This window comes from Heptranchias perlo, chromosome 3 (genome assembly GCF_035084215.1).
Source record: "Heptranchias perlo isolate sHepPer1 chromosome 3, sHepPer1.hap1, whole genome shotgun sequence".
Lineage (NCBI taxonomy): Eukaryota > Metazoa > Chordata > Chondrichthyes > Hexanchiformes > Hexanchidae > Heptranchias > Heptranchias perlo.
This window is the reverse complement of record NC_090327.1, coordinates 74,187,977-74,214,554: the sequence shown is the minus strand read 5'-3', so window position 1 is coordinate 74,214,554 and position 26,578 is coordinate 74,187,977. Positions and strand designations below refer to the sequence as shown.

Sequence of the window (26,578 nt, the reverse complement as noted above, 5' to 3'; positions counted from 1 at the left end):
GCTGGAATACTGTCTCTTGTTCAAATGTGAAAGTAATTAACAATTGCTGAACCATGTAGGCAGTGGGAAATCTTTAACTTGCCCCTTGGAACCCCATTACAATTTTTCTCCAAACCTTCTAGTGCATTTAGCAAAAGCCATAATCAGATTTGTGGGATGTTTCTTCTTGTTACACTTGCCTGCAACTGCATCTTATTGTTATACCACTTCAAAAAAAATAATCTGGGAGAGGTCAAAAGTGACAAATGGATATAAGATATCACATGTTTCCAGTGAACAGTTCTAACTTCAAGCAACTAAGTATTATTGTGGGATCAAATGTAGTTGGAGAGGTATGCTACACATGGGTCATCCACGAGACATTTATCTTTGCTACCAGAACTGCTAAAGGAGTGAACCTTCAAATGAAAGGTGCTAAATATTAACGGCGAAATGAGATGAGATAAAAACAGTGATAAATTGTGGAATTTAGACTTACAATGTTCTGATATGTTGTCACTGCAAGGGGAAGGCATTTGTTTTTGTGTTCAAAGAGGTGTCACTGATAGGGACATATCGTGTAATAATGCCTAAAAGTTAGTTAAAACCAGAATAATTTTTTTCAGTAACTTGCAAGTTACTGGACATATTGGCCTTGGAGGGAGTGCAGCGTAGGTTTACTAGAATGATACCCGGACTTCAAGGGTTAAGTTACGAGGAGAGATTACACAAATTGGGGTTGTATTCTCTGGAGTTTCGAAGGTTAAGGGGTGATCTGATCGAAGTTTATAAGATATTAAGGGGAACGGATAGGGTAGATAGAGAGAAACTATTTCCGCTGGTTGGGGATTTTAGGAGTAGGGGGCACAGTCTAAAAATTAGAGCCAGACCTTTCAGGAGCGAGATTAGAAAACATTTCTACACACAAAGGGTGGTAGAAGTTTGGAACTCTCTTCCGCAAACGGCAATTGATACTAGCTCAATTGCTAAATTTAAATCTGAGATAGATAGCTTTTTGGCAACCAAAGGTATTGAGGGATATGGGCCAAAGGCAGGTATATGGAGTTAGATCACAGATCGGCCATGATCTTACCAAATGGCGGAGCAGGCACGAGGGGCTGAATGGCCTACTCCTGTTCCTATGTTCCTATGCAAGGGAAATTATTCTAGGCAAAATGTTACTAACCATTGCAAATATAATATGCAAGCAATTCCACTCTACCAATACTATTACTTTCTACTGCCAATTTGAAGAATATGCATTCCTGGCTGGTGTGGCTTTGCCCTCCCATTGATGATTGTAATCACCTGTTATATTTTAAGCTTACCAAAGTTAAGGTTGACTGGTTCCTCAGTTGTCTGATGATGTGAGGGTCTTGAGTTTTAAAAACATGCAATGAAAATAACATTTAGAAATGTGCCTGTTTCCTCTGATTTCTAGAAATGTGCCTGTTTTCTCTGATTATGTTTTCTCTGATCATCTTTTGCTCTTAATTTAACCTCTCTCTGTTGGGGTTAGTATCCAATCTAATTCCTATTGGCACTCTTATGAAAAATTTAAAAATATAAAAAATTGTAAATACAGACTGGTGGTGAGAGCTGCAGTTCTCATTTTGTAATTTATCATCAAATTGTTATTGACCAGAATCAATTGCATTTTGGTTCTTTGTGCAGATATTTAGATTATTTTAGGTGGTCTTGTGATCAAAAACTGCGGCACTCACAGTTGGGGCAGTTTCACAACCCCATGGCTCCAGGAAGAAGTCATGCTGCCAAGAATCACAGGCTGGAGAAATAGGCCTAAAATGTTGTAGCCTGCTACAGCTTGCTCTCCCTGTGAGTGGGGCCTCCCTGCTAACAGCACAGAATCACCACTATTAGGTTAACTTCTATTCTGCACTTCCAAGCCCCATTTTCTGAGTCTTCTCACTACTGGCACAGTCTCTCATAACGTATATTCCGGTCGCAAAATCAGGAATGCAACCTTGCGTGCCCAATTCACAGTAGGCTATAATTTTCGGCAGCTCATTTGAGATGCGCAACAGTGTCATTTCAATAATTATACTATATATGCTCCATACCAAATCTCGCAACTTTGGTTGAGACATGGCCCGCAGTGTGCACCTTGCCCATAAGGGGAGTCATGGGACCTGACCTGGTTAACTAGGCTTTCTAAATGGAGATGACCATTTCAGTTGATGGTAAGTGTTTCTTTGTGTGTCTTAAGTTACGTTTTGCTCTACGCGTTAGGTTTTGTAGGGTAGTCCACCATTTTTGGATTTTTTTTCTGCTAATATTTACCTTAATTATTCTTTGCTGCTGGCATTTAAACCTCACAATACAAAGTGGCAAGGGTGGTTTTTCTTTTAGGTGTTCCATATGTGTTGCATGTTGAGGAAGGGGCATTCACGAGGAGCCACAATTTAAGGTGCAAAGATAACAGAGGTGTTTAATCTGCACCTGTCATTACTCCTGGACCTCTATTTATACATACCTCCACGTGTACCTGGACACATCAGAGGGGACCTGTCTTCACTGCCTCTATTTCACAAGCCAAGCTATCACAATCTGCTGCCGGATGACCTGCAGACATGTGGAACAGGGATAGCTCTTCCCCTAAAAGGCAGGTTACCACAGCTTGCAACTTTGAAACAACCTGATCCTTCGAAGCCACCACAGGGGATACCTGCCACAGTGCATGCTACGACAAGTGACAAATTCTATGTTTGCTAGGGCAACACCGTCTCCCTTTCCAAGTGGAAGGGAGGCATCAGCTGTACAGGGCATAGAGCTTTCACCAGGTGGCAGGGTTCCCTCAAGCGCAAGGCATTGTAAATGGCAGCCATGTGGGCTCTCAGGGCTCGTTATTTTGATCGCGTGACCTACATGAACAGCAAGGATTTGCACTCAATTAACAGTCAGGTGGCACCTAACAAGAGAAACATTCTGTACATCAGCATCCATTATTGAGGAAGCATACTTCATTGGCTGTGAATCATTTTGGGGTGTCCTGAGGATGTGAAAGGTGCTTTATAAATGCAAGTTTTATTTATTTTGTATACCTCCTGCACCAGGACCTCCTTCAGCATCAAAGGTTCAGTGTTGCCCGTATTGTTAATAATTAGTCAACTTTTATGTCCCCACCACAACTTATCCTTTAATGGAAAGCTGTAGCTGTTTAAGAGCTAATGACTCATTGGATTTTGTACTCTCCAGCCAAATGTGCTACAAGTCAAGTTTTCTAGGTAAGGATTTCATGTGCTAGTAGTCTATTCAAATTGGGAGTAGGGGGGAGAGCGACTCTGATCTGGAAATTCAGCATGGCCTGCCCATGGCTTCAAGGGGCAGTTGGACTGCATTTTTGCCACTTTCAGAAAATTAGGGCTGTAGTTCCTAGTTCTGTGGTGTGGCTTAGTGATGTATAGTGGAGGTAATGAACACTGCATTCATTGGAACATCTCAATCTTACCTTGTATTGCTGTTCAAAGACCTGAAGTGTTGTGTTAACATGTTAATGAGAATAAGTACAGTCAGTGCTTTCCTTTACCATTTACAGAGAGATGCAATAGATACTGATGCACATGTTGAAAAGCAAGACCAGGGAATGTATCACTACCTAACTTCAAAACAGCTCTTCAAACTTCTGGACTGCCTACTCGAGTCTCATCGATTTGCCAAGTCCTTCAATTCTAACAATGAACAGAGGACTGCATTATGGAAAGCAGGTGTGTAATGTTTCTCTAATAATGTTGTTATGAAATTAGTTGTACATGACCTGAGAATTTCATCTATATCATAGCTATACTTATGGAAATTCATGTTGGGTGCAATCGATAATGCCAAATGTTAGAAATAAATTACGTTCATTAGCGTCCCTGGCACAGTATATTAGCACAGTGATGTTGTATAACAATGCTAAGATGCTGATTTTACTCTACAATTCCTTGTGATACTAATTCCAATTGCTTTCAATTCTAATTGTAGTGATGAGATGATGCTGTGTGTAAATATTTGTAATATATGCAATAATATATATTCCTCTATAATATGCAATTTAAAAGTGATTGCAATTGTAGCCATGAGAACCTGCCACCTTTTGTTGCCCACTATGACACCCAACTATGACCAAAAAACTTAAAAATGCAATACCAGTGTTTGTTTAGTCGAATAACACACATTGGATTGTGTATTGAGGGCAAAGCACATCCTGGGGATTCAAATAATAATGTCTTGAAAATTGAGAGAGAAAATAGATTAACAATCAATCCATCAAACTGCATATATTATGGTCCCAAAATTCCAGGGACTGGATAGGGCATAAGTCGCATTTACACCAAAGGGGGAATGGGTCGGATCCTGCCCCGTTTGACTAGACCTTTAAATACCTGTCAGGGAGGCCATGGCGGATCTTTCACCCATGCCCCTATTTCAAGCGGGTGTGCTAGGGGAGTTCTTGGGCAAAGATGAAAATCTACCCCCGTGTTTCCATGACTCACCATGAACAATGTCATGGACGGTCTCCCAGTTATTTAAAGAATATTCTATGGTGGTGATTTACAGGCAGTGGGTTAATTCTCGATTAAGATAACCGTTATAATCTGCTCAAGCCTGATTTTGCAATTTCTAATGTCAGCTGAGCCCTTCATTTGGTATTGCCCAGTAACAATCTGCAGCATATGTGTTGTTCTATATAAATGCACAACCATATAAATATATATATACCTTAAAACTTGTGCCAACGTTGATCTTGACCAGTTTCTAACTGAGTTAGTGGCCGTCTCACAAATTGAAAGATGACATTCTGTCATCCTTTTCTAAACTCATATATTCCCGACTGGTCAACCCTTTGTGAGTTGTTTCTGGTCCTGTTAGTACGACAGAAAACTCCTCTGACAAGAATAAATAATTTAGCTGGTAGGTAAGGTATTGTATTACTTGAAGTTACCACACAATTACATTTTTTTTTAATGGAAGAGTAGTTTTTCTAGAAGTAATAAAATTCCTTTTTGGTTTTTCTTAATATTTTGAATTTCTCTATTGGTGTTAGTTTGTCAGTTGTAAGTGCTGTTGGAGATATCACTGTGGCATATTACTCAAGGGTATTGTTTCAATTTGAAATGAGCAGCACTTTTATTTATAGAAGCAAATTAAAGGTGTTAACTTTGATAAGACATTTTTCAGTCAAGGTGAGATGATTACTTTCAGTAACTGCAAATAGTAAATAGAGTTGAATTCTAGCTAAATAACTTATCCATCAATTTACACAAATAAGAACGTAAGAAATAGGAGCAGGAGTAAGCTGTACGGCCCCTCGAGCCTGCTCTGCCATTCAATAAGATCATGGCTGAGCTTCTACCTCAACACCACTTCCCTATCCTATCCCCATATACCTTGACTCCCTTAGTGTCCAAAAATCTATTGATCTCTCAATCTTGAATATACTCAACAACTGAGCATTCACAGCCCTCTGGGGTAGAGAATTACAAAGATTCACAACCTTCTGAGTGAAGAAATTTTTCCTCATCTTGGTCCTAAACAGCCGACCTCTTATCTTGAGACTATGACCCCTAGTTCCAGACTCTCCAACCAGGGGAAACAGCCTCTCAGCATCTACCCTGTCAAGCCCTCTAAGAATTTTATACGTTTCAATGAGATCACCTCTCATTCCTCTAAACTCCAGAATATCGGTCCATTCAGGTACAGAAAATAATCAATAAGGCTAATGGAATGCTGGCCTTTAGATCGAGAGGACTGGAGTACAAGGGGGCAGAAGTTATGCTGCAGCTATACAAAACCCTGGTTAGACCGCACCTGGAGTACTGTGAGCAGTTCTGGGCGCCGCACCTTCGGAAGGACGTATTGGCCTTGGAGGGAGTGCAGCGTAGGTTTACTAGAATGATACCCGGACTTCAAGGGTTAAGTTACAAGGAGAGACTACACAAATTGGGGTTATATTCTCTAGAGTTTCGAAGGTTAAGGGGTGATCTGATCGAAGTTTATAAGATATTAAGGGGAACGGATAGGGTGGATAGAGAGAAACTATTTCCGCTGGTTGGGAATTCTAGGAGTAGGGCCACATTCTAAACATTAGAGCCAGACCTTTCAGGAGTGAGATTAGAAAACATTTCTACACACAAAGGGTGGTAGAAGTTTGGAACTCTGTTCCGCAAATGGCAATTGATACTAGCTCAATTGCTAAATTTAAATCTGAGATAGATAGCTTTTTGGCAACCAAAGGTATTGAGGGATATGGGCCAAAGACAGGTATATGGAGCTGGATCACAGATCAGCCATGATCTTATCAAATGGCGGAGCAGGCACAAGGGGCTGAATGGCCTACTCCTGTTCCTATGTTTCTATTCTACTCGATCTCTCCTCATAGGACAACCCTCTTATCCCAGGAATCAATCTAGTGAACGTTTGTTGCACCCTCTCTAAGGCAAGTATATCCTTCCTTAGATAAGGAGACCAAAACTGTACACATTGCTCCAGGTGTGGTCTCACCAGAGCCCTATACAATTGCAGCATGACCTCCTTACTCTTATACTCCAACCCCCTTGCAATCAAGGCTAACATACCATTTGCCTTCCTAATTGCTTGCTAACTGCATGTTAACTTTCTGTGATTCGTGTATAAGGACACCCAAGTCTCTCTGAATACTAACATTTCTTAGTCTCTCACCTTTTAAAAAATATTCTGTTTTTCTATTCTTCCAACCAAAGTGGATAATTTCACATTTCCCCACGTCTTACTCCACCTGCCACCATCTCGCCCACTCACTTAACCTGTCTATATCCCTTTGCAGTTTCTTTGCATCCTCCTCACAGCTTACTTTCCCATCTAGCTTTGTATCGTCAGCAAACGTGGATACATTACACTCGGACCCCTTATCTATGTCATTGATATATATATATTGTAAATAGCTGAGGCTCAAGCACTGATCCTCGCTGCACCCCACTAGTTAGAACGTGCCAACTTGAAAATGACCTGTTTATTCCTACACTGTTTTCTGTCCGTTAACCAATCCTCAATCCATGCTAATATATTATGCCCAATCCCATGAGCCCTAAACTTGTGTAACAACCTCTTGTGTGGCACCTTACTGAATGCCTTTTGAAAATCCAAATATACTACATCCACCGGTTTCCCCTTTATCTACCCTGCTGGTTACACCCTCAAAAAACTGGAATAGATTTGTCAAACACGATTTCCCTTTCATAAAACTGTGTTGACTCTGCCTAATCATATTATGATTTTCTAAGTGCCCTGTTTCCACATCCTTAATAATAAATTCTAGCATTTTCCCCACTACTGATGTCAAGCTAACTGGCCTATGTTAGCCCTGTTTTCTCTCTCCCTTGAATAGCGGGGTTACATTTGCTAAATTCCAATCCAAATAACACAATTACCTCAAACTAATGGGTATATATAAATCTATTCTATACGTTGTGTATATATATTGTATTATATATAAATATTAGTAAATTGTCCATGTCTTTGCAATCAGTTGATTTGTTTTATTTATACAAGGTGGTGACAGAGTTTGGGGGGAGGACTTCAGAAACTTGCTTCATCTGCATTTTTGACATAGCAAAATTGAATGGGAAATGTTGACAAAGCAAGCTACAATGGTACACTTCAACACACAAGCTTGACCAAAAATTGGACAACAGGAAGTAAGATTTGTGGATAGTGAGTGTGTACCCTATGCAAGATATTTAATAAGAATAGTTGATTTTGCATGGCATTGCCGACAAGTGTAATCTTCAAATGAAGTGGGGTTAGAGAGTGGGGGATCATTGGACCATGGTGTACAAATGTAATTCAGTTCCCATTGTAAAGTTGTCCATTCTGCCCTTACTTTGTGTAATACTTTGATTTTATAATATTACTTATAATTAAATAACAAAACTTAGAACAATTTGGGAAACAGAAGTAAAATTAGCTGGAGTACAAAACTTTCTCTGCAGTATAGGCTGAGGAGTTGGGAGAGGCTCTACTGTACTGCTGCTGGCGGGAGGGTGTAATTACAGCGTGACAAGTTTACACAGGCACTTTCCATTCGAAATTTGGATATCGTCATTTATATTGGGAAACATTAACTGGGAGTAAGGTTTTGTAGATAGGAAGTTCAGCCAACTCAATTCACTCCACGTGATATCCACTGCACTCAGACGTTTCTTGATACAACAAAGGCTATGGGCCCCGACAACATCCCGGCTGTGGTGCTGAAGACTTGTACTCCGGAACCAGCTGTGCCTCCAGCCAAACTGTTCCAGTACAGCTACAACACTGGCTTCTACCCGACAATGTGGAAAATTGCCCAGGTGTGTCCTGTCCACAAAAAGCAGGACAAATCCAATCCGGCCAATTACCGCCCCATCAGTCTACTCTCAATCATCAGCAAAGTGATGGAAGGTGTCGTTGACAGTGCTATCAAGCGGCACTTACTCACCAATAACCTGCTCACCGATGCTCAGTTTGGGTTCCGCCAGGACCACTCGGCTCCAGACCTCATTACAGCCTTGGTCCAAACATGGACAAAAGAACTGAATTCCAGAGGTGAGGTGAGAGTGACTGCCCTTGATATCAAGGCAGCATTTGACCGAGTGTGGCACCAAGGAGCCCTAGTAAAATTGAAGTCAATGGGAATCGGGGAAAACTCTCCAGTGGCTGGAGTCATACCTAGCACAAAGGAAGATGGTAATGGTTGTTGAAGGCCAATCATCTCAGCCCCAGGACATTGCTGCAGGAGTTCCTCAGGGCAGTGTCCTAGGCTCAACCATCTTCATCTGCTTCATCAATGACCTTCCCTCCATCATAAGGTCAGAAATGGGGATGTTCGTTGATGATTGCACAGTGTTCATTTCCATTCGCAACCCCTCAGATAATGAAGCAGTCCATGCCCCCAATCAGCAAGACCTGGACAACGTCCAGGCTTGGACTGATAGGTGGCAAGTAACATTCGCGCCAGACAATGACCATCTCCAACAAGAGAGAGTCTAACCACCTTCCCTTGACGTTCAACGGCATTACCATCGCCAAATCCCCCACCATCAACATCCTGGGGGTCGTCATTGACTAGAAGCTTAACTGGACCAGCCACATAAATACTGTGGCTACATTAGCAGGTCAGAGGCTGGGTATTCTGCGGCGAGTGACTCACCTCCTGACTCCCCAAAGCCTTTCCACCATCTACAAGGCACAAGTCAGGAGTGTGATGGAATACTCTCTACTTGCCTGGATGAATGCAGCTCTAACACCACTCAAGAAGCTCAACACCATCCAGCACAAAGCAGCCGGCTTGATTGGCACCCCATCCACCACCCTAAACATTCACTCCCTTAACCACCGGCGCACTGTGGCTGCAGTGTGTACTGTCGACAGGATGCACTGCAGCAACTCGCCAAGGCTTTTTCGACAGCACCTCCCAAACCCGCGACCTCTACCACCTAGAAGGACAAGGATGCAAGGCATGTGGGAACACCACCTGCACGTTCCCCTCCAAGTCACACACCATCCCAACTTGGAAATATATTGCCGTTCCTTCATCATCGCTGGGTCAAAATCCTGGAACTACCTACTTAACAGCACTGTGGGAGAACCTTCACCACATGGACTGCAGCGGTTCAAGAAGGCGGCTCACCACCACCTTCTCAAGGGCAATTAGGGATGGGCAATAAATGCTGACCTTGCCAGTGATGCCGACATCCCCTGAACGAATAAAAAAAAAAGGTGCAAGCAAACATCAGAATTTTAATACATATCCTAGATTTTGTAATATGGCAGTCATTGCTCATATTGAACAATGTTGACTTTGTCTCGTTTAAAAACTGCAGAAAAAAGTTTTTAATATTGGAGCCTACGGCTTGATGCCGTGGAGTGGTAGGATGTAGATTGACACCTACGATTCCCCAAGCTGTTAATTATCCAATTTCAGTCATATGAAGAGATGCTGATTGGAAAAATGGTACATTCCTGCAGGGAAGGTAAAACTGGAGAGAAAGTGGATGTTACTCATGAAATCCTCTTGGCACTAGTTTTCTGCACAGAATTGATGTAGTCTTGGAAGCAGACCTCCCACACACCTCTCTTACCTGTACCTAGAATATGGCAGAGAATTGGGAAAAGAGGACAAAATAGCTGAACAAATAAAATTCGGAGTCTATGACATCTTGCATATGGGGGAAGCTGTAACCAGGGGTCATACTGTACATTGGGGTGACATCTGCTACACCAAAGTCTGACTGTTCAGTAATATCAAAGGTAGCCCCAGCACAGTGCATACAATTTTTACAAAATATTTATTCTTACTGACACTTTCTAAAGTGGGATTCATGATCGAGCTTTCAAATGAAGAGTAATCAACAATGAAACAAACAGTATTATGTTGTTCAAAAATAGATTAGCTGCACCATGGATTTTCATTTTCGATAATATTGGATAAGCTGCTTCTTGAAATGTCATTTTGATCATTTTGTTGTGCTATTGCCTGTAAACACCTCCTATCACTCTCTCTTTTGTAGACTTTAAGTTGCAGTGATAATCATCTGCTTTGCCATTACCAGATGCTGTGAAAACTCAGGAGTGTTGAACAAAAAAAAAATCATTATTAAAATGATAGATTTTCTTAGCAAAACAAAGAAATTCCATGAGCCTATTCACTCATTGTGCTTAGTTAGGATCTACAATGTCAGTCACTATTTTTAATATTTGCAAACACTAACCCAATGCGAGCATAGTTAGTTCACTTTTTTAGAACATAAGAAATAGGAACAGGAGTAGGCCACATGGCCCCTTGAGCCTGCTCCGCCATTCAAGAGGATCATGGCTGACCTTCGACCTCAACTTCACTTTCCTACCTGATCCCCATATCCTTGATTCCGCTAGAGGCCAGAAATCTGTCTATCTGAATAAATTTAACGACTCAGCATCCACAGCCCTCGGGTAGAGAATTCCGAAGAATCACAACCCTCTGAGTGAAGAAATTCCTCCTCATCTCAGTCCTAAATAGCTGACCCCCTTATCCTGCGACTATGTCCCTTGTTCTAGACTCTCCAGCCATGGGAAACAACCTCTCAGCATCTACCCTGTCAAGCCCCTTCATAATCTTGTATGTTTCAATGAGATCACCTCTCATTCTTCTAAATTCCAGAGAGTATAGGCCCATTCTACTCAACCTCGCCTCATAGGACAACCCTCTCATCCCAGGAATTAATCTAGTGAACCTTCGCTGCACTGCCTCTAAGGCAAGTATATCCTTCCTTCGATAAGGAGACCAAAACTGTCATAGTACTCCAGGTGAGGTCTCACCAAAGCCCTGTACAGTTGTAGTAAGACTTCCTTCCTTTTTTACTCCAACCCCAACCCCTTGCAATAAAGGCCAACATTCCATTTGCTTACCTGATTGCTTGCTGTACCTGCATGCTAACTTTTTGTGTTTCTTGTACAAGGACACCCAAGTCTCTCTGAACACCAACATTTAATAGTTTCTCACCACTTAAAAATATTCTGTTTTTCTATTCTTCATACCAAAGTGAATATCCTCACATTTCCCCACATTATACTCCATCTGCCACCTCCTTGCCCACTCACTTAACCTGTCTATATCCCTTTGCAGACTCTTTGTGTCCTCCTCACAGCTTACTTTCCCATCTAGCTTTGTATCTTCATCTAAGTCATTAATGTAGATTGTAAATAGCTGAGACCCAAGCACCGATCCTTGCGGCACCTCACTAGTTACAGCCTGCCAGCCTGAAAATTACCCGTTTATCCCTACTCTCTGTTTTCTGTCCATTAACCAATCCTCTATCCATGCTAATATGTTACCCCCCCAATCCCATGAGCCCTTATCTTGTGCAAAAACCTTTTATGTGGCACCTTATCGAATGCCATTTGAAAATCCAAATATACGACATCCACTAGGTTACCCTTTATCTACCCTGCTAGTTACATCCTCAAAAAACTCTATTGGTTTGTCAAACACGATTTCCCTTTCATAAAACCATGTTGACTCTGCCTAATCGTATGATTTTCTAAGTGCCCTGTTACCACTTCCTTAATAATGGATTCCAGCATTTTCCTGACTACTGATGTCAGGTTAACTGGCCTGCAGTTCCCTGTTTTTTCCTCTCCCTCCTTTCTTGAATAGCAGGCTCACATTTGCTACCTTCCAATCCGCTGGGACTGTTCTAGAATTGGAAGATCATTACCAATGCATCCACTATCTCTACAGCCGCCTCTTTTAGAACCCTTGGATGTAGGCCATCAGGTTCTGGGGGTTTATCAGCTTTTAGTCCCATTAGTTTCTCTAGTACGTTTTCTCTACTGATATTAATTACTTTAAGTTCCTCGCTCTCATTAGCCCCTTGGTTCCCCACTATTTCTGGTATGTTTTTTGTGTCTTCTACTGTGAAGACAGATACAAAATATTTGTTTAATGCATCTGCCATTTCCTCACTCCCCATTATAATTTCTCCTGTCTCAGCCTCTAAGGGACCAACGTTTACCTTTGCTACTCTTTTTTTTGCATACTTGTAGAAGCTCTTACAATCCATTTTTATATTTCTTGCTAGTTTACTTTCATATTCTATTTCCTCTCTTTTTATCATTTTTTTTGGTCGTCCTTTGCTGGTATCTAAAACTCTCCCAATCCTCAGGCTTACTACTCTTCTCAGCAACATTATAGGCCTCTTTTAATCTAATACTATCCTTAACTTCTTTAGTTAGGCACGGATGGATCACTTTTCCTATGGAGTTTTTATTTCTCAATGGAATGTGTATTTGTTGAGAATATTGAAATATTTCTTTAAATGTTTGCCATTGCTTTTCAACCGCTGTACCCTTTAATTTGTTTTCCCAATCTACCTTAGCCAACTTACCCCTCGCCCCATACCTACGGAATTGGCTTTATTTAAGTTTAAGACTCTAGTTTCTGACTTAAGTACATCACTCTCAAACTCAATGTGAAATTCTATCATATTATGATCACTCTTCCCCAGAGGATCTCTTACTATGAGATTACTAATTAACCCTGTCTTATTACGTAATATAAGATCTAAAATAGCCTGTTCCCTGGTTGGTTACATGATGTATTGCTCTGGGAAACCATCTCGAATGCATTCCATGAACTCATCCTCCAAACTACGTTTGCCAATTTGATTTGCCCGGTCTGTATGAAGATTAAAGTCCCCCACGATTACTGCATTACCTTTGTTACAAGCTCCTATTATTTCATGATTAAAACTCTGTCCAAATGTGTTGCTACTATTAGAGGGCCTATAAACTACTCCCACCAATGTTTTCTGCCCCTTTTTATTTCTTATTTCCACCCATACTGATTCTACTTCCTGATTTCCAAGCCAAGATCCTTGGTACCTTTAACATGTAATCTTGTCATCAGTATCTCTTTTAAAGTTCAGATTTGTGAAGGACTGTGACTAATCTTACAATTATTTTTCTGTCTATTTTAAATAAGCCATGATGTGGAGATGCCGGTGATGGACTGGGGTTGACAATTGTAAACAATTTTACAACACCAAGTTATAGTCCAACAATTTTATTTGAAAATCACAAGCTTTCGGAGGCTTCCTCCTTTGTCAGGTGAATGTGGTCATTTCCACATTCACCTGAGGAAGGAGGAAGCCTCCGAAAGCTTACGATTTTCAAATAAAATTGTTGGACTATAACTTGGTGTTGTAAAATTGTTTACAATATTTTAAATAAGTAATTGATGAATCTCCTATGTCATTGTTCTAGAGTGCTTGCATGCAGAACAGAGTGAACACAGTATCAAAAGAGCTCAGTGAGGCTGCTGCAGGCACCAGTGCTTACTTTGCCTCTTTGACTCCCCTGTGAGGTGCAGAGTGTCTAGCATTTATGTTTTATATGTACACACTGTGCCAAACTTCAGGTGCATTTCATTTGGACAACATTTCTAGATACACCCAGGCAAGAGGGAGGTTGGAAGCAAGAGGAAGGCAGGGACTGAGCAGGGGGCATGAAAGACTTGGGCCAGAGCAAGCAGCAGGAAGCATTCAGTGCAGAGCAAGGATCAAAACAGTTCTGAGATATCTATGTGACCTGCTGCATGCGCATTCGTCACAGTGGTCCTTGTTTGGGCTGGGCCATGGAGTGCAGAGTTGTGAGCGGCTTTGTTGTTATCTACCACCAAGGAAGGATGTACCCAGGGTCGAGGCAGTCAGTGAGGCCCTATGGGGTACGTTGGACTGTGCATGATGGGGAGGAACGGAATTGTTGGACTGATTAGAAGATGGAATAGACTAGCTTTAATTTTGTCTTGCATGTTCTTATTTTTTTTTACCAGTCATGGTGCTTCTGTACCACAGAATTTTTCTCAAAATGTGAATGGTCATTTTTGAGACTGAACCATTTAGCAGTAACATTACAGAAAGGTTCTGGGATTTAATTGGTTTTGGGATTTGATTGGTCAAAGGGGCATATTTTCACATAGATTGGGAAAAGCAAACTAGCAACTGTCAGAAAGGTAGTGAATTTCTTGAGTGTGTCCGGGATAGTTTTCTACAGCAGTATGTCCTAGAGGCAACAAGGGGGCAAGCCATACTAGATTTAGTAATGAGTAATGAACCAGATTTAGTTAACGGCTTAACTGTGCGTGAACATCTATCCAATAGTGATCATAACATGATCGAGTTCAAGGTAGTGTTTGAAAGGGAAAAAAGTGAATCAGCTGCTAAGATTCTAGACTTGGGTACGGCCGACTTCAATGGGATGAGACAGAGACTGTCCACAGTGAACTGGGCAAATCTGTTAATGGGTAAAACGACTGATGATCAGTGGGAAATGTTTAAAGAAACATTTAACGTGATACAGAATCGGTTTATACCCCTGAGGGGCAAGAACTCTACTTGCCAAAAAAAACAGCCATGGACAACTAAAGAGGTAAGGGACAGGAGAAGACATAAGGAAAGGGCATACAAAAAGGCAAAAAATGGCACAGATCCTGGCAAATGGGAAAGATACAAAGATCAACAAAGGGTCACAAAACAGGTAGTAAGGGCTACAAAAAGAGAGTATGAAAAGAAACTCGCAAGGGATATCAAAAACAATATGAAGAACTTTTATAGTTATATTAGGAAAAAGAGGGTGGTCAGGAGCAGTGTTCATGATGTGGAGATGCCGGTGATGGACTGGGGTGGACAAATGTAAGGAATCTTATAACACCAGGTTATAGTCCCAACAATTTTATTTTAAAATCACAAGCTTTCGACAATTATCTCTTTCGTCAGGTATGAAGTGAATGAGAGGTTCTCAAATCGCATATCTTATATTAGGCTGGGACACCATCACACCAATCAAAGGTGTCGTTGGTGTTCAGACAGGTTAGCCACGGAAAACAGTAGGTCCCAGTATGCTGAATACACAATGTGTCAAATTACACAGACAGAGAGAAAGAGACCTGAAAGGCAGAGAGAGAGAGAATTTCCAGTTGTATTAAAAACAGATAACTTTTTTTTTCCCTTGCTGGTGTTGTAAGATTCCTTGCATAGGAGCAGTGTTGGCCCCTTAAAAACTGAAAGTGGGGATATTGTCATTGATAATGGGGAAATGGCGGACATGTTGAACAATTACTTTGCGTCAGTATTTACAGTCGAAAAAGAGGATAGCATGACGGAAATCCCAAGAAAACTAATATTGAATCGGGGACAGGGACTCGATAAAATTAACATAAGTAAAGCAACAGTAATGAAGAAAATAATAGCACTAAAGAGTGACATCCTCAGGACCAGATGGTTTCCATCCCAGGGTTTTAAAGGAAGTAGGTGAGCACATTGCAGATGCCCTAACTATAATCTGTCCATGTTCTCTAGATTCAAGAACTGTCCCTCTAGATTGGAAAATTTCACATATCACTCCGCTTTTTAAGAAAGGAGAGAGAGGGAAACCGGGGAATTATAGACCAGTTAGCCTAACATCTGCTGTGGGGAAAATGCTGGAGTCTACAATTAAGGATAGGGTGACTGAACACCTCGAGAATTTTCAGTTAATAAGAGAGAGCCAGCATGGATTTGTGAAAGATAGGTCGTGCCTGACAAACCTGATTGAATTTTTTGAAGAGGTGACTAAAGTAGTGGACAGGGGAATGTCAATGGATGTTATTTATATGGACTTCCAGAAGGCATTTGATAAGGTCCCACATAAGAGACTGTTAGCTAAGATAGAAGCCCATGGAATCGAGGGAAAAGTACGGACTTGGTTAGGAAGTTGGCTGAGCGAAAGGCGACCGAGAGCAAGGATAATGGGTAGGTACTCACATTGGCAGGATGTGACTAGTGGAGTCCCGCAGGGATCTGTCTTAGGGCCTCAGTTATTCACAATATTTATTAACGACTTAGATGAAGGCATAGAAAGTCTCGTATCTAAGTTTGCCGATGACACAAAGATTGGTGGCATTGTAAGCAGTGTAGATGAAAACATAAAATTACAAAGGGATATTGATAGATTAGGTGAATGGGCAAAATCGTGGCAAATGGAATTCAATGTAGACAAATGTGAGGTCATCCACTTTGGATCAAAAAAGGATAGAACAGGGTACTTTCTAAATGTTAAAAAGTTAAAAACAGTGGATGTCCAAAGGGACGTAGGGGTTCAGATACATAGATCATTGAAGTGTCATGAACAGGTGCAGAAAATAATCAAGAAGGCAAATGGAATGTTGGCCTTTATATCTAGAGGACTAGAGTACAAGGGGGCGGAAGTTATGCTGCAGCTATACAAAACCCTGGTTAGACCGCACCTGGAGTACTGTGAACAGTTCTGGGCAGCGCACCTTCGGAAGGACGTATTGGCCTTGGAGGGAGTGCAGCGTAGGTTTACTAGAATGATACCAGGACTTCAAGGGTTAAGTTACGAGGAGAGATTACACAAATTGGGGTTGTATTCTCTGGAGTTTCGAAGGTTAAGGGGTGATCTGATCGAAGTTTATAAGATATTAAGGTGAACAGATAGGGTGGATAGAGAGAAACTATTTCCGCTGGTTGGGGATTTTAGGAGTAGGGGGCACAGCCTAAAAATTAGAGCCAGACCTTTCAGGAGCGAGATTAGAAAACATTTCTACACACAAAGGGTTGTAGAAGTTTGGATCTCTCTTCCGCAAACAGCAATTGATACTAGCTCAATTGCTAAATTTAAATCTGAGATAGATAGCTTTTTGGCAACCAAAGGTATTGAGGGATATGGGCCAAAGGCAGGTATATGGAGTTAGATCACAGATCAGCCATGATCAAATGGCGGAGCAGGCACGTGGGGCTGAATGGCCTACTCCTGTTCCTTTGTTCCTATGGCAGTGGTCTGTAAAACCTGATTGTTTTTTGGTTCTGCAATCTCGTTGATTTGAGATTCTGCAATCTGATTGCTTGAAGGGATCTGTAACACTATAGATATATATTCATATAGACACATGGTTTATAATAGTATGGATTGGTTTTGTAAATGGTTAGTGTGAATTGAGCCCTTACGTGGTGTTACTGTCTCCAACAGTGTGAAGAAACGGAATCACCCTTAGATCCAAAAAGTAACTTGCAATGCTTTAATGACTTTGTCACTCAACTATCCTTGGTAATTCAGCTCACATACTGTCACTCACAGTAATTGTTCTAAATCGGTTTCCCAATAATGATTTAAAATATTAGAAGGGAATAAATGTGTACAGTAGTTCAGAGCCCTGTTTAACCTCTGGAATCTGGGTTAGAATGCAGACTAGACTCTAATACACTGAATATCTCTACCTTTTGCCAACTGTAAGTGCCTAATTTAGAAATGAGTTTGTGAAATCGCAATCCAGTTCCTTGTAATTATGAGTTATACAATCATAGAATGATACAACACAGAAGGAGGCCATTTAGCCCATTGTACCTGTGCCGGCTCTTTGAAAGAGCTATCCAATTAGTCCCTCTCCTGATCTTTCCCCAATGCCCTGCTAATTTCCCCCCTTCAGGTATTTATCCAATTCACTTTTGAAAGTTATCATTGAATCTGCTTCCACCATACTATCAGGCAGTACATTCCAGATCATCATATCTTGCTGCGTAATTTTTTTTTTCCTCATGTCACCTTTGGTTCTTTTGCCAATTACCTTAAATCTCTATCCTCTGGTTACTGACCCTTCTGCCACTGTAAACAGATTCTCCTTATTTACTCTATCTAAACCCTTAATGATTTTGAACACTGATCAAATCTCCCCTGAACCTTCTCTGCTCTAAGGAGAACAATCCCATCCTCTCCAATCTCTCCACTTAACTGAAGTCCCTCATCCCTAGTGCCATTCAAGTAAATTTCTTCTGCACCCTCTCTAAGGCCTTGACATCCTTTCTAAAGTGTGGTGCCCAGAATAAAACACAGTACTCCAGCTGAGTGTTTTGTAAAGGTTTAGCATAACTTCCTTGCTTTTGTACTCTATGCATCTATTAATAAAGCCAAAGATCCCATCTGCTTTTTTAACATCCTTCTCAACTTGTCCTGCCACCTTCAAAGATTTGTGTACGTACACCCCCAGGTGACTCTGTTCTGCATCCCCTTTAAAATTGTACCATTTAATTTATCTTGCCGCTCTTCATTCTTCCGACCAAAATGTTATTACTTCACATTTCTTTGTGTTAAATTTCATCTGTCATGTGTCTGCCCATTTCACCAGTCTGTCTATGTCCTCCTGGGATCCGTTACTATTCTCCTCCCTGTTTACTACATTTCTGAATTTCGTGTCATCTGCAGACTTTGAAATTATGCCCTGTATATCCAAGTCCAGGTCATTAATATATATCAAAAAGAGCAGTGGTCCCAACAACGACCCCTGGGAGACACCACTGCACACTTCCCTCCAGTCTAAAAAACAACAGCTCACCACTACTCTCTGCTTTCTGTCCCGTAACCAGTTTTGTATCCACGCTGCCACTGTCCCTTTAATTCCATGGGCTTCAATTTTTGCAAAAAAGTCTATTTTGTGGCACTTTATCAAACGCCTTTTGAAACTCCATATACACAACAGCAACCGCACTACCCTCATCAACCTTCTCTGTTATTTCATTAAATAACTTAGTCAAGCTAGTCAAACACTATTTGCCTTTAACAGATCCGTGCTGGCTTTCATTATTAACCCATATTTTTCCAAGTGCCAATTAATTTTGTCCTGGATTATTGACTCTAAAAATTTCCCCATGTTAGGTTGACTGGTTTGTACTACCTGGATTTATCCCTCTCCCCTTTTTTTGAACAGGGGTGTAACATTTGTAATACTCCAGTCTTCTGGCACCAGTCCCATATCTAAGGAGGATTGGAAGATTGTGGCCAGAGCCTCCACAATCTCCATCCTTACTTCCCTCAACAAACTAGGATGTATCCCATCCTAACCAGGTGACTTTTCTATTTTTAGCACTGCCAACCTTTTAAGAACCTCCTTTATCTATTTTTATCCTATCCAATTTCTCTACTACCTCCTCCTTTACTGTGACATTGGCAGCGTCCTCTTTAGTGAAGCTAGATGCAAAGTACACATTTAGTACCTCAGCCATGCCCTCTGCCTCAACAAGATGATTTCCTTTTTAGTCCCTAAACACCCCCCCCCTTCCTTTGATTACTCTTTTACTATTTATATGTTTATATAAGACTTTTTGGTTCCCTTTTATGTTATCTGCTAATCTATTCTCCTACACTCTCTTTGCCCCTCTTATCTCCTTTTTCAATTCTCATCTGTACTTTTTGTATTCAGTTTGGTTCTCTACTGAATTATGAACCTGACTTTTATCATAAGCCTCCTTTTTGTGTTTCATTTTAATCTCTATATCTTTAGTTATCCAGGGAGCTGTAGCTTTAGATGCCCTTCCTTTCCCCCTCATGGGGAATGTGTCTAGACTGTACCTGAACCATCTCCTCTTTGAAGGCCCTCCCATAGCTCATTTACTGTTTTACCTGTCAATCTTTGATCCCCAACCACCGGGGCCAGATCCCTTTTCAACTCACTGAAATTAGCCCTCCTCCAGTTGACTATTTTCACATTTGATTTTTCCTTGTCCTTTTCCATAACTACTGTAAACCTAATGATATTGTGATCACTGTTTCCCAAATGCTCCCCACTGAAACATGGTCCACTTGCCCCACTTCATTCCCCAGAACTTGGTCTAGCACTGCTTGCTTCCTCGGGTTGGAAACCTACTAATCAAAAAAGTTCTCCTGTTCACATTTCAGGAATTTCTCCCCCTCTTTACCCTTTACACTACAGTTTTCCCAGTCTATATTCGGATGATTGAAGTCCCCCATTGTCACTATTCTAAAGTTCTTGCAACTTTCTGCAATTTGCCTGCAAATTTGCTCCTCTATCTCCTTCCCACTATTTGGGGGCCTGTAATACACACCCAGCAGCATAATAGCTCCTCTGTTGTTCCTTAATTCTAACCAAATAGATTCTGTCTGAGCCCTCAAGTACATCATTCCTTTCTAGTGCTGTAACAGTATCTTTGATCAATACTGCCACCCTCCATCCCCCCCCCTCCTTTTTTCCTTCCCTATCTTTCCTGAATACATTGTAGCCAAGGATATTAAGTGCCCATTCCTCCCCTTGTTTGAGCCAGGTCTCCGTTCCCACGCAAGACTGTTTAGAAATTGACAGTCACTCGAGAGAGACTGTAAGAATGGCAGTTATGCGAAGATTCACACTGGTGCAAAGGGCGTACTCTTCAGATTTGTATTAAGACCCATTGTTGAGGCAGTGTAAAATGATGTAATTATCTGCTTGTGTTATTACCTATCCTAGGAATGCTTTATGCAGCCACTGTGTGCCAAATGTGCATACACCATATCTTGTAGCAATCAAAGACAATCGTTCAATAACCTTGCAATAATTATGCTACAGCATCACACAGCAACAATGAGCATACTGAAAATTGACAACTTTGTGACAGGCACTGCCAGCAAAAGCCTGAATAAAACTATCTCTTGAATGCTGCAGAGCATCATTGAAATAGTGGTAGATTCTCTGATGTCACTTCAAAACTTTATTTTTCGACTTTGTGCTCCTGGTGGGAAGTGCGTATCAGAAATTTGGGCACGTTGCAGACAATTTTCTGATCATTAAATTAAATAGTCAGAAAACTATGTGCTACATGTGTCCAAATCTCCAGTATGTGCTTCTGATGGGTGATGTTCCTACTCAGTACACAAAGCCCAAAAATTACCTGTAAAATCTCATCTCAGGGATCAGCTGAGTTATAAACCACTTGAACTTTGCTTTTGTAGTTTTGGATGTAATAACATCTTAATTATGCTCCCAAATGTATATATTCCCTATTCCACTTCACATAGATAGGATTTGGCAGAGTCAACATGGATTTATGAAAGGGAAATCATGTTTGACAAACCTATTGGAGTTCTTTGAGGATGTAACTAGTGGAATAGATAAGGGGGAACCAGTGGATGTGGTGTATTTGGATTTTCAGAAGGCTTTCGATAAGGTCCCACACAGGAGGTTGGTGAACAAAGTTAGAGCATGTGGAATTGGGGGTAATATACTGGCATGGATTAAGAATTGGTTAACAAACAGAAAACAGAGAGTAGGAATAAATGGGCCTCTTTCAGGTTGGCAGACTGTGACTAGTGGGTACCGCAGGGTTCAGTGCTTGGGCTCCAGCTATTCACTATCTATATCAATGATTTGGATGAGGGGACCAAATGTAATATTTCCAAGTTTGCTGATGACGCAAAACTAAGTGGGGATGTGAGTTGTGAGGAGGATGCAAAGAGGCTTCAAGGGGATATAGACAGGCTAAGTGAGTGGGCAAGAACATGGCAGATGGAATATAATGTGGAAAAATGTGAAGTTATCCACTTTGGTAGGAAAATCAGAAATGCAGAGTATTTTTTAAATGGTGAGAGATTGGGAAATGTTGTTGTTCAAAGGGACCTGGGTGTCCTTATACATGAGTCACTGAGAGCTAACATGCAGGTGCAGCAAGCAATTAGGAAGGCAAATGGTATGTTGGCCTTTATTACAAGAGGATTTGAGTACAGGAGTAAAGATATCTTACTGCAGTTATATAGGGCCTTGGTGAGACCGCACCTGGAGTATTGTGTACAATTTTGGTCTCCTTACCTAAGAAAGGATATACTTGCCATAGAGGGAGTGTAACGAAGGTTCACCAGACTGATTCCTGGGATGGTGGGATTGTCGTATGAGAAGAGATTGAGTAGACTAGTCCTGTATTCACTAGAGTTTAGAAGAATGAGAGGTGATCTCATTGAAACATACAAAATTCTTACAGGGCTCGACAAGGAGAATGTTTCACCTGGCTGGGGAGTCTAGAACCAGGGGTCATAGTCTCAGAATAAGGGGTAGGCCATTTAGGACTGAGATGAGGAGAAATTTCTTCATTCAGAGGGTGGTGAATCTTTGTAATTCTCTACCCCAGAGGGTTGTGGAGCTCAGTCATTGAGTACATTCAAATCAGAGATCGATAGACTTTTAGATATTAAAGGCATCTAGGGATATGGGGGTGGTGCAGGAAAATGACGTTGAGGTAGATGATCAGCCGTGATCTTGTTGAATGGCGGAACAGGCTCGAGGGGCCGGATGGCCTCTTACTGCTCCTATTTCTTAGATGGAGCAGATGGTGTAAGAACCTGTGTGTGTATATCTCTTTGTCCCTTACTTCTGCTTGTTCTCTCCACATTGCATTCTTTCTGCCAACGTATATACTTCTGATGGAGTTTAAAGTATATTTTGTTGGTTTAATCATACCCATATACATATGATTGACGGATATAAATCAGCCATGATATAGAAATTGTTTGATGATGAGTAAATCTTTGCTATGATTCATTTCAGAATGATAAGTAATATTATATTCAGGATCATTGTTGTAATGATATTTGTTGTACTTTACAACATTTTCATAATGTGGCAAATACACATCTTTGCAAAAGAAAAGTTGTCACTTGGTACAATACACAAATCATTTGACATGTTACTGTAGATTTAAAATTAATTTATATTCTTACCAAGACTCAATATTTTTTATTGGCATGCCCAGAATTTTTGTTTTAACGAGCATTTCTTCTTTGCTATCCATACAGGCTTCAAGGGCAAATCAAAGCCTAATCTTTTGAAACAAGAGACCAGTAGCCTTGCTTGTGGTCTGCGTATTCTATTCCGTATGTACACAGATAAAAATCGTAGTGATGCTTGGGTGGAAGTTCAGCAACGATTACTAAAGTAAGTAGCAATTCCTGAGACAGTTGTTGGAAAACAAGCAGTCAGCTTTGAGGCTTGGGGTTCTGATGGAAGAACACTGAGAACTAAAGGGGGAAAAAAATAATCAAACCCTGAGTAGTTTTGTTTTTAATATTTTAAAGATCACATCATCTTCATTTGAAATGTTCAGGTTTCCATTATTTATTTGAAGTTTTGGCTTGGGGGATGATTAACATTAGAAATCCGAACTTTTGGCCAGATTGTAATTGTCAGTTGATCAGTGGCTGACAGAGAAAGATATTTTAATGTCTTTAGTGTAACTCTTCATTACTTCTCTTTCAGATGTTGATCACCGACTGTACATTTTCAGAATTTGCCATTCTTTTAAATTCCTACTTTTTTTTTGCTTTAATCTCATATTTTCCATGGATGATTTCTTTGCAAGGGCTGTTTTCATCATAACGAAGCAAAACCTCCATCTTTCACAGTGCAGGTGTACTTCAATCACGACCACACAAGACTTACTGCGTGTTGCCCAAACACTAGTGCGTATGACTTTTGATCTCAACCTCATCCTTTATACAGGCCATTGGCTGTTGAAACTCTCACCCATACTTCTGTCACCTCCAGACTCGACTGTTCCAATTCTCTCCTGGCCGGCCTTCCATCCTCCGTGCTTTGTAAACTTCTGTTTGTCCAAAACTCTGCCCGTACCCAGTCCCATTCGCTCATCACTCATGTCCTTTTTTTTAAAATTTGTTCTTGGGATGTGGACATCACTGGCGAGGCCAGCATTTATTGCCCATCCATAATTGCCCTTGAGAAGGTGGTGGTGAGCCGCCTTCTTGAACCATTGCAGTCCGTGTGGTGAAGCTTCTCCCACAGTGCTGTTAGGAAGGGAGTGCCAGGATTTTGACCCAGCGACGGTGGAGGAACGGTGATATATTTCCAAGTCGGGATAGTGTGTGACTTGGAGGGGAACGTGCAGGTGGTTTTGTTCCCATGTGCCTGCTGCTCTCGTCCTTCTAGGTGGTAGAGGTCGCAGGTTTGGGAGGTACTGTTGAAGAAGCCTTGGTGAGTTGCTGCAATACATCCTGTGGATGGTGCACACTGCAGCCACTGTGCGCCGGTGGTGAAGGGAGTGAATGTTTAGGGTGGTGGATGGGGTGCCAATCAAGCGGGCTGCTTTGTCCTGGATGGTGTCGAGCTTCTTGAGTGTTGTTGGAGCTGTACTCATCCAGGCAAGTGGAGAGTATTCCATCACACTCCTGACTTGTGCCTTGTCGATGGTGGAAAGGCTTTGGGGAGTCAGGAGGTGAGTCACCCGCCGCAGAATACCCAGCCTCTGACCTGCTCTTGTAGCCACAGTATTTATGTGGCTGGTCCAGTTAAGTTTCTGGTCAATGGTGACCCCCAGGATGTTGATGGTGGGGGATTTGGCGATGGTAATGCCGTTGAATGTCAAGGGGAGGTGGTTAGATTCTCTCTTGTTGGCGATGGTCATTGCCTGGCACTTATCAGCCCAAGCCTGGATGTTGTCCAGGTCTTGCTGCATGTGGGCATGGACGGCTTCATTATTTGAGGGGTTGCAAATGGAAGTGAACACTGCAATTATCAGCGAACATCCCCATTTCTGACCTTATGATGGTGGGGAGGTCATTGATGAAGCAGCTGAAGATGGTTGGGCCAAGGACACTGCCCTGAGGAACTCCTGGGGCTGAGATGATTGGCCTCCAACAACCACTACCATCATCCTTTGTGCTAGGTATGACTCCAGCCACTGGAGAGTTTTCCCCCGATTCCCATTGACTTCAATTTTACTAGGCTCCTTGGTGCCACACTCGGTCAAATGCTGCCTTGATGTTAAGGGCAGTCACTCTCACCTCACCTCTGGAATTCAGCTCTTTTGTCCATGTTTGGACCAAGGCTGTAATGAGGTCTGGAGCCGAGTGGTCCTGGCGGAACCCAAACTGAGCATCGGTGAGCAGGTTATTGGTGAGTAAGTGCCGCTTGATAGCACTGTCGATGACCCCTTCCATCACTTTGCTGATGATTGAGAGTAGACCGATGGGGCGGTAATTGGCCGGATTGGATTCACCTACATTGGCTCCTGGTCCTTCTCCAACTTAAAATTCTCATCCTCGTGTTTAAATCCCTTCATGTCCACGCCCCTACCTATCTCTGTAACCTCCTCCAGTCCTACAACTCTTCATTCCTCTGACTATGGCCTCTTGTACATTCCTCCTTCCCTTCACCTACCATTGGCGGCCAGGCCTTCAACCATCTAAGCCCCACGCTCTAGAATAACCTCCCTACACCTTTCTGTTTATTCGCCTTCCTCTCCTCCTTCAAAGCTCCTCCTTAAAACCAACCACTTTGACCGAGCTTTTGGTCACACCTCCTTCTTTGGCTTGGTATCCAGTTTTATCTGATTATGCTTCTATCAAGCACCTAGCGATGTTTTTCAACATTAAAGGCACATATAAATTCAAGTTGTTCTGTTATTCCACTATTCCTCTCTATATATCTCTATATCCTATGTACACTCTTATTTATACTCAGTAGTCTTAACTATACAAACTAAAATCCTGTTTCCTTTTCCTTTGGCTACCTGCCATTGCATCCCCATGTGGTGGAAGGGTAAAGTGGAGGCTGAATCACCCCAGCCAGCGCTCTCTCACTTCTTAGCAGCAAACTGTGTTACCTTACGTAATCAAGATGAGAAAAGGCCTTTAGGCCTATATGTTCTTGCCCCACTTTTTACTGGACTCCTCACCATAACTTCACCCATCTCTTTCTGCACGTGCACCCCACCCCCTTCCCAATTTCCTGGGTTAGGCAAGAGCAAAGACCCATGTCCAATTTGGGAACTTCGGTCAAAAATTCAACTCCAGCCCCTCAAAGGCAATCAGCCAAGTCTCAGGAGGCCCCAACCCATTAGTTATTAGCCAGTCTGTTGGTTATTGCCCAACCAGTTGGCTATTGTCCAAAATCTTATCTTTCTGCAAGATCTCATAATTTTCCAGAACTGTGTCTACAGCCCTCTGGGAGTCAGTCCTCACTTCCACTTCTAGAATGCCATTTTACAGGTCGACCACACTCTTCTTTAAAAATAAATAAAACTCCACACCTTACTCCCTGCTTCTACATTTTAAATGGGTGGCCCCTGGTTCGGCCTGGTCCCATCACATCAAACAATCTATCCACCTGAATATTATCAATGACCTTAATATTTTTGAAGATCTGAATCAGATCCCCTCTAAGTCTGCGTTTCTCTAGCATATCCAAACCTAAGGCATGAGATCTGTCTCCATAGCTCAGTGCACTTAGACAGGGGATCATCCTCATTGCCCATCTCTCTACCTCTTCAGAACCAAAATG

At 41.7% G+C, this 26,578-nt stretch overlaps 1 protein-coding gene across 3 annotated transcripts in view; it reads left to right on the top strand.

The window, feature by feature from the left end:
* Positions 1 to 26,578, top strand: part of arfgef1 (ADP-ribosylation factor guanine nucleotide-exchange factor 1 (brefeldin A-inhibited)) — a 208,260-nt gene that overhangs the window by 171,991 nt on the left and 9,691 nt on the right. For all 3 annotated transcript variants that reach the window (XM_067980310.1, XM_067980309.1, XM_067980311.1), the window contains 2 exons: positions 3,536 to 3,704; positions 23,080 to 23,218. In XM_067980310.1, coding sequence (XP_067836411.1) covers positions 3,536 to 3,704; positions 23,080 to 23,218 — 308 coding nt within the window. The remainder of the gene's footprint in view (positions 1 to 3,535; positions 3,705 to 23,079; positions 23,219 to 26,578) is intronic.